Genomic DNA, 13708 nt, shown 5'->3' with positions numbered 1-13708 from the left:
AACTTCATTCATCATAAAGAGGAAAAAGACATGATGAAAGATGATAAGTATGACAGATGGAAAACAGTGATCAATACAGTGATCTTAGGTTTTCCATATGACTGCACTAAAATGATACTGTTATGAGTTGAATTGTGTCCAGTAAAAGTTCTCATATTGAAATCCTGATCCCTATTATGTCAGACCATGACTACATTTGGAAATACAATCTTTCAGGATATAATTAAGTTAAAATGAGGTCTTTAGGGTTCGTCCTAATACAGTAAGACTGGTATTCTTATAAAAAGAACAGAAAACTGGCCTGGAGGGATGAGGGTGTGAAGTCAGAGGGTCGAGATACTCTGCAATGGGGCATGGAGAAATAACCCTGCCCACTCCTTGATCTCAGGTTTCTAGCTTTCAGAATTATCATAAAATAAATTCCTATTGGTTACCACCTACCTGAGAAAACCAATACAGAGAGGTTCAGAATGTAAATAAAGAAACCTACTTAAAAGAGGGGGACCAGACAGAGGAGAGATGGTCTGCAAATTAAAAAAATTCAAGATAAAATTAAAAAAATGCCTCTTATTCTGGAAAGCTTTTGGTTTAATGGTAATTGAAGGGCCTCATGCCCTCAACTTAATCTCTATATATTTTCGGCCATCCTTGGGTTTGAATTCAAGGCCTCATGCTTGATAGGCAGGGATTCTACCATTTGAGGTATGCCCCAGACCTGGTAATTTTTATTAAAGACAAATTGTAGAGTTAGCAAGATCCCATCTCAACAAATAAGCTGAATCTGGTGGTGCACAAGTGTAATCTCAGCAAAGCAAGTGGTATGGGAGGATCAAGCTCAGAGGTTGGAACCATGTAAAAACTTGAGACCCTCTCTGAAAAATAACTAAAGCAAAAAAGGGCTGGGGGCATAGATCAAATCCTAGTACCAGAAAAAAAAATTCTATAGAATTTGCACTAGAAAGAAAAATAATGTTTTCTGCTGTGATATATTATTTGCCTATACAGAATCCATTCTCCCCTTCATTTTTAATAACAATCCTTGTTTTCATTCTGGTGACCACAGGCCCAGCCAAAAAGCTTCATTTTCCATTCTTCTATGTAGCTAGACCTGTACTTGAAAAGTATTGCTTTAAGACTCATAGGAAAAAGTTTTAAAGCTGCCTAGTAAGCTCGTAGAACAATTCTTTTATCCTTCACTTGTCTCCTTCCTCTCTTTTTTATCTGGGACATGGATTAGTGCCATGAATTTGTGTTAGATGTGAGATGACTTTGAGGATAGAAGTCATATTCTAAACCCTTTGATGACATCTAACCTCTTTTTGACCCCTGGATGGGTTGTCTCAAACATGAGAGGAAAGAATATCATTTTACTCAGATCACTACTATTTGGGTCTTCTGTTTTATAGCTAACCCTAATTTTGATGTATAAAAGGGAGCAAAAATTAGGCTCACCAGAATAGTCTCAGCACTAAATGCCAGGAGACAGTTGAGCAAGGTCAACAGTGTTAGATGGAGAGGAGTTAGGACCAAAAGTTTCTATACCTACAAAAGTGGACATTGGTACAAGTAGGCAGCAAGGAGACTTTCTTAGACATAAATGAATTCATAGTGTTTTCATTTCCTAAGAGAAATGCTTAAAGGTGAACTTTTCAGACATAAATTAAATCATAACTTGAGAACAATAAAACTGCAGGTAGCTTAAAAAAACTGTGAGGACCAAACACCATTAAATATGTAAATGTGTGTGTATGTATATATATATATATATATATATATATATATATGACACATCTTTTTAACAAGGTTAAAAATATAGGATGAAAACTATTGTTGAAAAAGAAGGTCTGCATGGTCAAGAAATATTTTCTAATAATAAATGGAATTTATATACCCAAATTAAGTTAGTAGAGTTTGGGAAATTTGAGTAGGCAGGAAATAAAAGGAATGCTAAATTCTTCATTAAGATGAGTCAGAAGTTGGTTTGTTTTAGAATTTAACAGAGAAAATATATTTTGTTTGTTTAATTTTGTTTTTATTACTATTGTTTAATTTTGTTTTTATTACTGTAGATATGTGTATTTAGAGATTCTGTATTATTTAAGAATCTAATAAAGAGAAGACAGAATCAAATAAAACACTGTGGCAAAGGGTGATGTATTGGCTAAGGTTCTTGATTACAAATAGCTCAAATCAGTTCTGATGATTAAAATAGGAGAGGAATTTATTATAAAGTTATCAGGTGTGTCACAGAATCTAGGGGAAGTCTGTCTAATCAGGTTCTCAAACCCATTAGGAATCAGGCAGATTAAGTAGCTGAGCAAACAATCTTAGACAAGCCATAGGAAGGATCTGGGAGGGTTGCTACCATTGCTGTCATCACACCTACAATGGCTGGATTTTAAACTCTCCTGTAAACATTCCTACATGTTCTGTTTCTTTCCTTTATCTCCTTAAAGTTTCAAAGTCCTGGATAGAAGAATCCAGTAAGCAGAGCAGCTTGGGTCGTATCTGGCCTCCTTCAGCTACCATAGCAGGATGTAGGGCCCTCTTTTTGCCTTGACTCTGGCTATGTGGATTCTGTCCAAATACAAAGACTGTTCAGATGGTTGGTCCTCAAAACAAACACTGAAGGATCAATTTCTACTGCATAAGAAAACAAAAGAAGTCACATTAAGGCGTATACATAATAAGGAACAGATTTTTGTAGCACAAAATAGACAACTAGTACAAGTGACAAAATAAAGGTACATGACTACATGAACAAAATAATAAAAATTGTAAGGAGGAAATGAAATAAATAAATGATGTAACTGTCCATGTTCTTAAAAAGGTTCAAGATCATAAAGATGTCAGTACCACTAAAATCCTAGTAGTGGTTTTTGAAACTCAAAAGTTTCACATGGAAGGTCACATGGAAGAATAAATATATAAGAACTGCTTAACAAATTAAGGAGGGAGGTTTTTCTTATTTAAACTGTAAAGCTACTTCAATCAAAACACTATAGGCATGCAAACAGAAAATCGCACTCTGGGACAAAATAGAGTTTAGAAGCCAACCCCAGGATTCATGGGACTTTAGCATTTCTTAAATAGTAGTCCAGGCCACTGGTGGAATGGGTGATGTGTTAGTTTTATCATCACTGTGCCCGAATACCTGAGCAAACCAACTTAAGGGAAAGAAAAATTTATTTTTATTTTAGCTCATGGTTTCAGTCCATCAAGGTGAGGGTGTGTGGTGGAGGAGTAGAGCTGTTCAACTCCTGGCATTCAGGAAGAACAGCAAGAAGAGGGCAAGGCAAGATATAGCCCCCAATGACATGCCCTCAGTGACCTTTTTCCTCTAATCAGGCTTTGACTTCCACAGTTCTACCATCTCCCAGTAATCTACTCAGATTTTGAATCTATTAACGTATTAAACCAGTCTTTTTTTGTTTTTATTCATATGTGCATACAATGTTTGGGTCATTTCTCCCCCCTTCCCCACCGCCTCCCTTACTCCCCCACCCGCTCCCTCTCCCTCCCTACCCCCTTGCTACCCAGCAAAAACTATTTTGCCCTTATCTCTAATTTTGTTGAAGAGAGAGTATAAGCAATAATAGGAAGGACCAAGGGTTTTTACTAGTTGAGATAAGGATAGCTATATAGGGAGTTGATTTGTATTGATTTCCTGTGCATGTGTGTTATCTTCTAAGTTAATTCTTCTTGAACTAACCTTTTCTCTACTTCCTGGTCCCCTTCTCCTATTGGCCTCAGTTGCTTTAAAGTATCTGCTTTAGTTTCTCTGTGTTGAGGGCAACAAATGCTATCTAGTTTTTTAGGTGTCTTACCTATCCTCACCCCTCCCTTGTGTGCTCTCCCCTTTATCATGTGATCAAAGTCCAATCCCCTTGTTGTGTTTGCCCTTGATCTAATGTCCGCATATGAGGGAGAACATATGATTTTTGGTCTTTTGGGCCAGGCTAACCTCACTCAGAATGATGTTCTCCAATTCCATCCATTTACCAGCGAATGATAACATTTCATTCTTCTTCATGGCTGCATAAAATTCCATTGTGTATAGATACCACATTTTCTTAATCCATTTGTCAGTGGTGGGACATCTTGGCTGTTTCCATAAGTTGGCTATTGTTAATAGTGCTGCAATAAACATGGGTGTGCAGGTGCCTCTGGAGTAACCTGTGTCACATTCTTTTGGGTATATCCTTAAGAGTGGTATTGCTGGATCATATGGTAGATCAATTAAACCAGTCTTTAAGACAGAGCCCTGATGATTGAATCTCTCTGGAAACACCATCACAGACACACCCAGATGTTTGTTTTACTAATCTAGGTGTTTCTCAATCCAACCAGGTTGGCAGTCAAGATTAACCAGGAGATGAAGGCTATTTAGTGAATAGCATTGAGTCAATTTGGCTGTTGATTTAAAGCAAATAAATTTGAATATGAATTTTTTTATATATAAAATTTTTTACCTAGATTTAAAAGTCATGTGATAAAACTTTGTTAGCATTAGAAAAAATACATGAGAATGTGTGTGAAGGAGGCTTTCCTAAGCATGTCAGAAATATAATTAGCCATATTAAATAATTTATTCAAAAACTGAAAGTGTGTCTACAGTTGAACCCAAACCAAAACAGACTCTGAGAAAAATATATAAGGTTTTAATATTAAACTATGAAAATACTCTTTAGAATACTAATAATAAAAGGAAGAATAAGTATTTCATAAACTTAAGAACTATAAATGCACAATAAACAGAGGAAGCTTATTCAATATCATGATTATAGAAGTGTAAATTTGAAAACCAGGTATGACTTTTGGTCATGAGATAATTAAAATTAAAGACATCTACAGCATGCTGTGTTTGCCAGAATTGGGGAAATGAAGGGCTTTCTTTTGGTGGTCGATTAACCAGTACACCTTTTTGGAAAATAAAAATTTGCATATGTTTTACTATGGTATTCCATTTCTAGGTCCACATCATACAAAAATAGTACCAGGTCATGAAAATATATGTAATAGGATTTTCATTGCAATGTTACAATAGGATGTTAATTGAAATGTTAAAAAGTTATACAATGAAGCTGGACTTGGTGGTATATGACTGTATTCCTAGCTGAGGCAGGAGGATCTCAAGTTGGAAACCAGCTTGGCCTACATAGTGAGAACTTGTCTCAAAAACAAGACAACCCCTGAAAGAAAACAAAACCAAAAAACTCATGCAACATTAATGTTTATCAGGTGGGGTATAGTTAAACAAATTATGATTTACCCACTTAATGTAATACTGAACCTTAAAGTCAATGAGAAAGAGCTCTATGTGCTGGTAAGATTTCTCAGATGTACTTTTGGGTCCAGGAAGCAAATCGAAAAACATACTACTATGTATGAATTGAATGGATAGATATTTGTGTATGTACTTGTATATATGTATGTACATATATATTTATATCTTATATGTATAAGATATATATGATTTATATAAGTTTACATAAGATAAAAGTGTATATATATTATATACATATATATATATACATATATATGTATATAATATATATAAAAATGTTTGTATGTGTATAGAAAATTCCTAGAAGGTTAATATCAAAACACTCATTACTTGTGGGAAATAGAAATGAGTAATGAAGAACAGGAGAGGACTTCTGTGTGTGCTCCATGAGCATATATTACTCTAATAATAATAATACAATTATTGCTGATGATTTTGAGGACTTTTTTTAATGAGATGGGAAAGTTTTTAGGTTATACTGTTGAAGGAACAAGAATCAGGATTAAAAACTGCACAGGGTGATCTGAAGAATGTTGAAAATAGCATAATGTGCCTTTTCTGCTATGTGTTTGTGGTTGTGAAGATGTGTGTATAGGAATGGATGTTCAGACTTTTTTCTGAAATATTTTTAAAGGCATTTCACCAAAACAATGTTAATGGATTATTTTTATTTTCCTTACATTTTCAAAAAAGAACTTACACCTTTATGATTGCATAAAGTAATGTAAAATCAGTACTAAGTTGTTAAAAATTGCTAATCTTTTTACTTATTGTTTGCATCCTGGGTTAGTAGTTGTTTTGAACTTGCTTCTTTGGACACCCTCAGACATTCACCAACTTAGGAAGAGACCATTTCAAAATCATGGTTTTGGTGTCCATATTTGTGTGTAAAGAGGGTTCTGGACTCCATTATATTATTTGCTCCCTAACTGTTTTGTCTTTAATTTTTTTTTCTGTTTACATATGTCTGTTTTCTTTCTGTAATCTTTCAGTTCCTTGTTTTTGTTATTCTTAGATTTAAAAGTTTTTAATGAATAATTTAATAAAAGCTATACTTTATTTTCTGTCACCATGACTTCACCCTTGATCTGTCATTTGAAACCATGACTCTTTTTTACTTTTATATCCTCTAAGCCATTCATTATTCTTTCTGTATGTTCAGCCAGATTTTAGAACTGTATAGAATTACTATGCAAGCCATTTCCTTTTCATTATTCACTTAAAATTTCTTACTCAGGGTATATTATCTTTGACAGATATTTCTCAGCTGGGTTTGATTTAACCAACTTTTATGAGCATTTGCTCTTTGACAGGTACTGTGCCAGCTGTTCTGGTTACAGAGGTAAATATATTAGTTACTAGATTTACAACTTAAAGTTCAACTCACCTCTGTTAGTCTTTGATTTGACAATGAAATGAACTAAATAAGCTGTAGCTATAAATTTTGAACATAGTTGGACCTATTTATTACTAAGGACGGGAACAGAAATATGCTCTAATTAAAAAGCAAATGTTTAGTAAGCTGTCAGCCCTTTAAAAAAAGTGCAGAAAAGTTTTTATGGATTCAAAATTTGAAATCAAACATATTTAGAAGCAGATCCTAACTATTGGGTTACTGGTTAGTGGCCAGAAAGTCCTTGGAGTGTAGTGGCAGTAGTTGTTGCTTGTTTTTGATACAGCCTAATTTGTTTCATAGTTTTCTTGTCTTCCACCATTTATTACTACATAGCAAAACTGATATCAGTCACAATATACAATTGGTGGCTTTGACAGGACTATCTTTTGCTAGAGGGGATTTAGTTTATGTCACTGTCATTTTCAACTCTTGACTATGAGTGTATCTGAATAGATTTAAAGTAAAAATTTGTAATCATATGTATTTTAAAACAAAAATAACTCCTATCAATATTTCTTTCAAAGTAAAGCAGCTCAGTGCATTCACTTAAGAAAATAGTCCATTTTTTATTTTTTAAAATACTTTGAGAGATTCCAGGTCTTAATATATGGTGACAAAAGATCTTTTTGTCTCTTTTGAAATGAAAACTAAGATCCAAGCTATTTAAATGTGATACTCTGTCACAGCACCTCCCTCTCTGCTGAGCTTCATATTTGTGCTCACTAAAATGAATGAGTACTCCCCCTTTCTCTGGAACTCTTAAAACTAAGTCCTTCCGTAACAGAATGACAAAACACACACACACACACACACGCACACACACACACACACACACACGCATGCCAAAAAACCAAAAACCAAAAATTATTTCCAGAGTTACTTGCCTTTGGGTTAGTGTTCACAAAGGAGAAAATTGAGGCCTAAGGGAAAATTTTAGAGAGAGAGATGAATCTATGAAAATAGTTTTGCAGTAAATTGACTTTCTAAAAGTTTATTGGAGTTTGAGGGCCCTTCTGGCTCTGATTATAAAGTCACGAGGTTATGTTTTTCAAAGTTGAAATGGCAAGTCATTTATTAGCCTATATTGAACTGAAATATATTTCTAGGCTACTAGTGAGAAAAAAATTGTAGGTTTTTGTATGAAGTGAGTCATGTTCACATCTGTGTTCATAGAAATGTGCACTATTAACAGATACTCACATGTATACAGATCAATATGTACACATAGGCACTAACTATACTGCTTTATTATTCAGCATGTCTGGCAGTACTCTACCTATCCCTCTGCCTGAATTTTCCTGCTAATTGATAACTTTATTCATCCTGATTTACCAATAACTCCTCTACTTTGTTATTTAAATATTTATAAAATGTGTTATTTAAATTTCCTTTCATTTAAAGTTGAAATGAACTTTTTCTTAATTACTCAGTAGCGGCATTACACACCTCAGTGATTATCCTGTCTCTGTGGACCTGTATTTTTAGAGACTAGGAAGGTGTGTGGAGTTGGATTTTCCAATAGCGAGTAAAATGCATGTAAAAGAGGTAGTTAAGAGTAGAAAGATGAGAAGACAGGTAGGTGTAGTGACACACACCTGTAATCCTAGCACTCTGGAGGCTGAGGCATGAGGATTGTGAGTTCAAGGTCAATCTGGGTGAAGTAGTGAGATTGTGTCTCAAAAAACAAGAGAACAAGAGAGAGAGAGAAAAGCAAAAGTAGTCATAAAAGATGAAAGAATGGATAAATCCATGATCAAATTTATTTTATGAATACATAAACTATTGTGATAAGCTTAGGTGAGTAGAAAGTTGAAGTTTTATATTGGTAGAAAATAGTTATGGAGCTAACTATGCCAATTCAACTTCTGTTAATTACCATTTTTGTTACTTTTGCATCTTCACTTACGTTTCACACTAGCCTAGGAGTGATTCTAACTGTTAGAGTTGTGGTAAGTTTGGTTAAGCTCATGTCTTAGTTATACTTGCATACTTTGAACTAAGCACAGTTCCAGCCACTAGCAGATACTCAAGCATTGTTTGAGTAATGATCTCCCTTTTTACATAATAAGTGAAAAAATAGAGACTCTCATAGTTATCTTCAAGGCCTAGGATAATGGGTCACACGTTAGTAACACTCAATAAAATGATACTACCTTAAGTGAAAATTTCACTTTTTAATAAAGCTTGTTTTTCACAGTTTTCTGAATATGTTTTTTTTTTTAATTAGTTTTAAAATACAGTGCTGGGGGTATAGTTCAGTAGTAGAGCTCTTGCCTAGCAGGGGGTTTGATCCTAAGCATTGTAAAAAAGTAAAAGAAAATAAAATACCCACATACCGAGCACTTTGATTCCAAAAAGCCAGTTGGAGGGGGGTGGAGACATATTCCTACAGGGGAAAGTGCAGATATTCCCATTGTGTACATCCCTCCACCCTACTTAGAGGAATTGCTTCCATGGGTGTGGTTTCCTCCCTTCTCCCCCTCTGCTTACTCTCCCTTTATGACCCACCTTGAAAATCAGTTCCTGGGGTGGTTAGTATTTCTGATAATGTATTTTGGGACTGGAAGGAAGTAAGAACTATGGCTTGACTTCTGGCTCTTCTGTGGTGGATGCATTGTGGCTAGATGATCCCGTTTCTTAGGCATAGGGAACAAGTTTCATTTGCCTTAGCATTGCCTGAATTCTCATACCTAGCAGGTATGATTTACCTAGGTAAATCAAGTTACCTTGAAAATTAAATTGTTATTTGTAATTTTTGTGTCATAGAAAAATCAATGTGTTTATTTTGGCAACTTTAAAGTAATTCATTAAGATGAGAGGTTAGACTTTTTTGGAAAAGGTAATCAAATACTGAATAAACCTGTTTGAGATTCCTTTAAGTGATTGTCTACTTATTGAGATTTATGAAAACTGAAAGGAAAACTTTTAAGGAAAACTAAAAGTAGTGAATTCCCCCAGAATATGTAACTCTTGAAAAACATAAGCTTAAGGGAAGGTTACTATTAAACTGTCACTGAGTTATGACATGGTGTGATCTGTACTTTTTTGGCTAATAAAATAGTCTTTACTACAAATACAAAGGAGTGTAGTGAGATTGCTTGGCATAACTTCATTATAAAGTGGTTATCCAGATGGTCCAGGGTATCCTTATATTAATTGTGTTAAACATAGCATTGAATTAGAAAAGAGAAAATAATTTAAATTCTTGTATGTCTTTATACTTACACATCTTTAAGCCCCTGGCTATGACAAGCACCACTTCATTGGAAATATACTGGGGAGATGTTTGAAGTCACAGTGTAGAGGACTCATGAGGAAAAGGAAAGTGATGAGAGTTGGCACCTAGTGGACTTGAACTGGTTTTGGGAAAGTGGTAATTGTTGCTCCTTTTGTTCTCAGCTCCCATGTGAAAGATGCTTCTCCTGGTCCTCTGATTGATGTTACAAACCTCCCTACTCCACGCAAATTCCTTGATGCTGCTCAGTATTCTGCGGGAAGCTTAAGTGGTAAGTTTTTCATTCTTTAGCCACTAAACTTAGAATGCTGCAAAGCCTACACAAAGGCCTGTGGGAGCCTGTGGGGCTGGGGCTGGAGGGCGTGCAATAAGTTCCTTGGAACCTGTGATGAACACTTTGGGACCTCCACAGCCATATAAAATTATGGCTGAGCCTGTTGCATTATTGAGGTTGAAAATTGATAGTTAACCCTGGCCTGCCTGCAGATTACAAGTGTGTTTGTTTTCAAAATTTGCATTTCATTGCTTTTTGGTGAGCATGCACTTTATTTTTGCTATAATTTCTATTGATTCTCTGGACATTGGACAGCAGGATCTTATGGCATGGGAACAGTCAAATGAGACCAAGACATGTATTATGAACAATCAGGGAAGGCTCTGTTTTGGGCATTTCATGACTAGAGCAAAAGGGACTTAGAACTGACCAGAGGTAACTAGGCTACTCACATGAACAAAGGAAGCAGCAGGCTTTTATTGATTTTTCTGGGCTAGGCTAAAAGTTTTTTATTGTCCATTGTTCATGGGCACAGTTTCTAAAGATGGTTTCCTTCTTGCTTGCAAGCATTCTGGCCTTGAAGTTTGCAGACTAACAACAGGCAATGACTTAACCCAGGAATTTTTGAGGCCTTTCTATTGCTGGTGTCATTATTGAACATGTAGTCCTAGCCTTATGATTTGTTCTGGGCTGACTTTAGGTGCTTTTGCTGCCGAGAAAGTATAAGGGTGGGGTGCAAGAAGCATACACCAGCTCCACTGTGTGTGTAACCAAGTTAGTCCTGTATTACAGACTTCAACAGGACATTTCTCAAATGACTAACATATCTACATGCAGAGCTGAGTAGAGTCTGAATTGAAGATTGAGGCAGCAAAAGGGATAGATACAATATGATGACAGAGATGCCACGCCTTTTGTCCAGTTTTAGTCACCATCAGGTATTTGTAAATTCTAGTAAAAAGTAAGTGTGTTTAGCAGAAGCACCTTCACGTTTCTGCAAAGTAAATTAGGCACTATTATAACAAACCAGCATATCATGTCAAAGATCTCTTTAGTGAAGCTAGATGCTTATTTAAGGTATGTCCATGTCCTTCTACCTCTGCCACATAACGGTTCCTTCTTGTTTTTGTTTTGTGTAGCTGTCTTAACCCCATTAGTTGTAGCTTGGTTTAGTCATAAGGAGCACTGATTAATCTGTAAATATTCTGGCCTGTGGCCTAATCTGGTGTTTTATGACAAGCTTTTGCAAGCATTCTTTTAATGGTTAATAAGTTAAGGGCCAAGGGTTTATTTGCTTTTTGTCTCCTTGTGGTTCCCACCATGAGCTTCTACCCAGTTGTTTCATGTATTGCATTTCATTCCCGGTTCTGAGGACTTTTGAGTATGTGACTCGTATCTTATGACCTTGCTCCTTTTGTATCTTCCTTCCAGTGGCTCATCACTTCCAAAATGTACCTGCATACTTGTGTGCATATATGTAATTTTGAGGAAATATTCACACAAATTAATAGTTTCTTCTTTGAGGTGACTTAGCATTCTGGTGAATAAGACAAAGGAGAGCCATTTTGGTCTATATATAAGGTTGGGGGCCAGAGGCTTTCTCTGATTCTGGATATAAAGATTTAGGCGAAAGAAATCTGGAGTCGCTGAAACTTGACCCTTTTGCAGAGTTCAGCAAAAGGTTTCTCTGTCTGCCATTGCAGCTTTAGGGTGGGGAGAAGAGGATCAGATATCTTGTACTAGGCTTCCCAGGTGCTTTTGCATGGTAGCCAAAGTCCTTAATGTCATTAAAAAAAAATAGTAACGTGTTATCACCTTTTCAGATAAAAATTAGTTCTTACAAGTCTTATTAGATCTATGGTTCTACAGAATTTAAAAAATGTAAAAGTAGAATAGTTACAAAAAATAATTTAGATTCAATCAATATATTTTCTGTAACTAATTGAAGGATTTCTTTTGCAAACTTCGTAATATGTTGTTGCTGGGGCATATTTCATTATCCTTTAAAATGTCATTAATTAAAGTATTTTAGGGTTGTTTAGGCTTAGAATATTGATGTTCATTTCTTTTACTGTAGTAAAGGAAAGGAATTATTTTATAATAAAATTTTCTTTTGTCAGTTTATTTAGCTACTGATTAGTAAACAAAACAACCCAAATACTATGTTTTGGCTTTTTGTTGTTGTTCTTGGGACTGGGGTTTGAACTCAGGGCTTTGTGTTTCCAAACACTAATTTTTATTATGATACTTCACAAAGGTTTGTATTCAAGCCTCTTCCTGGAGTTAAAAAAAAGTTTTTTTTGTTTGTGGTGTGCTGTTTTCCATTTGAATTTCTGATACAGTTCTGAGCTGTTATAAGAGTGCTGATTTGTAAAATAAAAATATATTTTTGATGTGTATTTTACCTCTGTCTTTTGTGGAAATTACCAGTTGTTACATCTTGGCACTTCTGTAGTGAGCTGTTACTGCTTAGCCTGTTTATATTAATTTCTGTAAATGTTGCTGAGTCAATATCCAAGTGAAATAAAACTTTTAATTGTTTATGAGAAAATGATAAGGTAGGCTTTGCAAGCGAAAGTGCTGTATAAATATCAAGAAAGCAAAAAAATGCCAATTATGGCTAATTCAAGTGGAAACTAATTTTGCTGCATCTATTATTTTTAATAAGACAGCTTTTACTTTTTCATGGGTGCTTTTCTGTCAGGTTCTGGACTAGCAATTGTCACTAGTGGAGTCATGGTGACACATCGACTTTGGCATTATTAGGAGCAACTCTTAACTCCAGTTTAAGTGGAGACGGGACTATTACTGAAACTTTTGGGGCTATGTACAGACCTTTTTCTTTAGAAGGGTTTATTTCCTTGACAATTTTGGAGACTTGATCTCATGCTTTTTCTGTGAGTGAATGAAAAAGAAGATAGTTAAAATATTATTGACTCAAATCAATAATATTAGAGGTTAAGATGTGTTTATTGCCTAATATATGCAGAATTCTTTTGTGGTACTGGGGTGTTCCACCACCTGAGTCATACCACCAGCTGAAGTATTGCTTTAAGTACTTTACATGAATTAACCCATTTAGTCCTAGCAGTCTTCTGATACGGGTATTATTAGCAGCTCCATTTTATAGGTGAGAAAACTGAGGCACAGAGAGGTTAATAATTGACTTAAACTTATACAGTTGACAAGTAGCAGAACTCATTTCAACTCAGTAGCTGGGTTCTAGACCTCTTCTAATCAGTTTGTTTTGCTGGAAACGATCTAGATAGTCTCTGTGTATTACTTTTCTAGTCACACAATTGTAGTGACTTAAGTAACATAAATTCATTATCTTACAGTTTTGTAGGTCAGAAATCTAACACAAATCGCATTAGGGCAAAATCAAGGCGCTGGCAGGATTGTATTCCTTTCTAGAGGTTCTTGAGGGAGTCCATTTCCTTGCCTTTTCCAGCTCCTAGAGGCTGCCACTTTGCTTGGCTCATGGTCCACATAAAAACATGTGCCTCCTTTTATGCG

General features: G+C 35.3%; 1 protein-coding gene across 3 annotated transcripts in view; it reads left to right on the top strand.

Moving 5' to 3' along the window:
• Nucleotides 1-13708, top strand: part of Exoc4 (exocyst complex component 4) — an 826621-nt gene that overhangs the window by 85083 nt on the left and 727830 nt on the right. For all 3 annotated transcript variants that reach the window (XM_074062803.1, XM_074062797.1, XM_020169325.2), the window contains exon 5: nucleotides 10083-10189. In XM_074062803.1, coding sequence (XP_073918904.1) covers nucleotides 10083-10189 — 107 coding nt within the window. The remainder of the gene's footprint in view (nucleotides 1-10082; nucleotides 10190-13708) is intronic.

The sequence above is a fragment of the Castor canadensis genome, chromosome 2 (assembly GCF_047511655.1).
Source record: "Castor canadensis chromosome 2, mCasCan1.hap1v2, whole genome shotgun sequence".
NCBI lineage: Eukaryota > Metazoa > Chordata > Mammalia > Rodentia > Castoridae > Castor > Castor canadensis.
The sequence above is the reverse complement of the archived record's forward strand: the minus strand, read 5'-3'. Positions and strand labels throughout refer to the sequence as shown.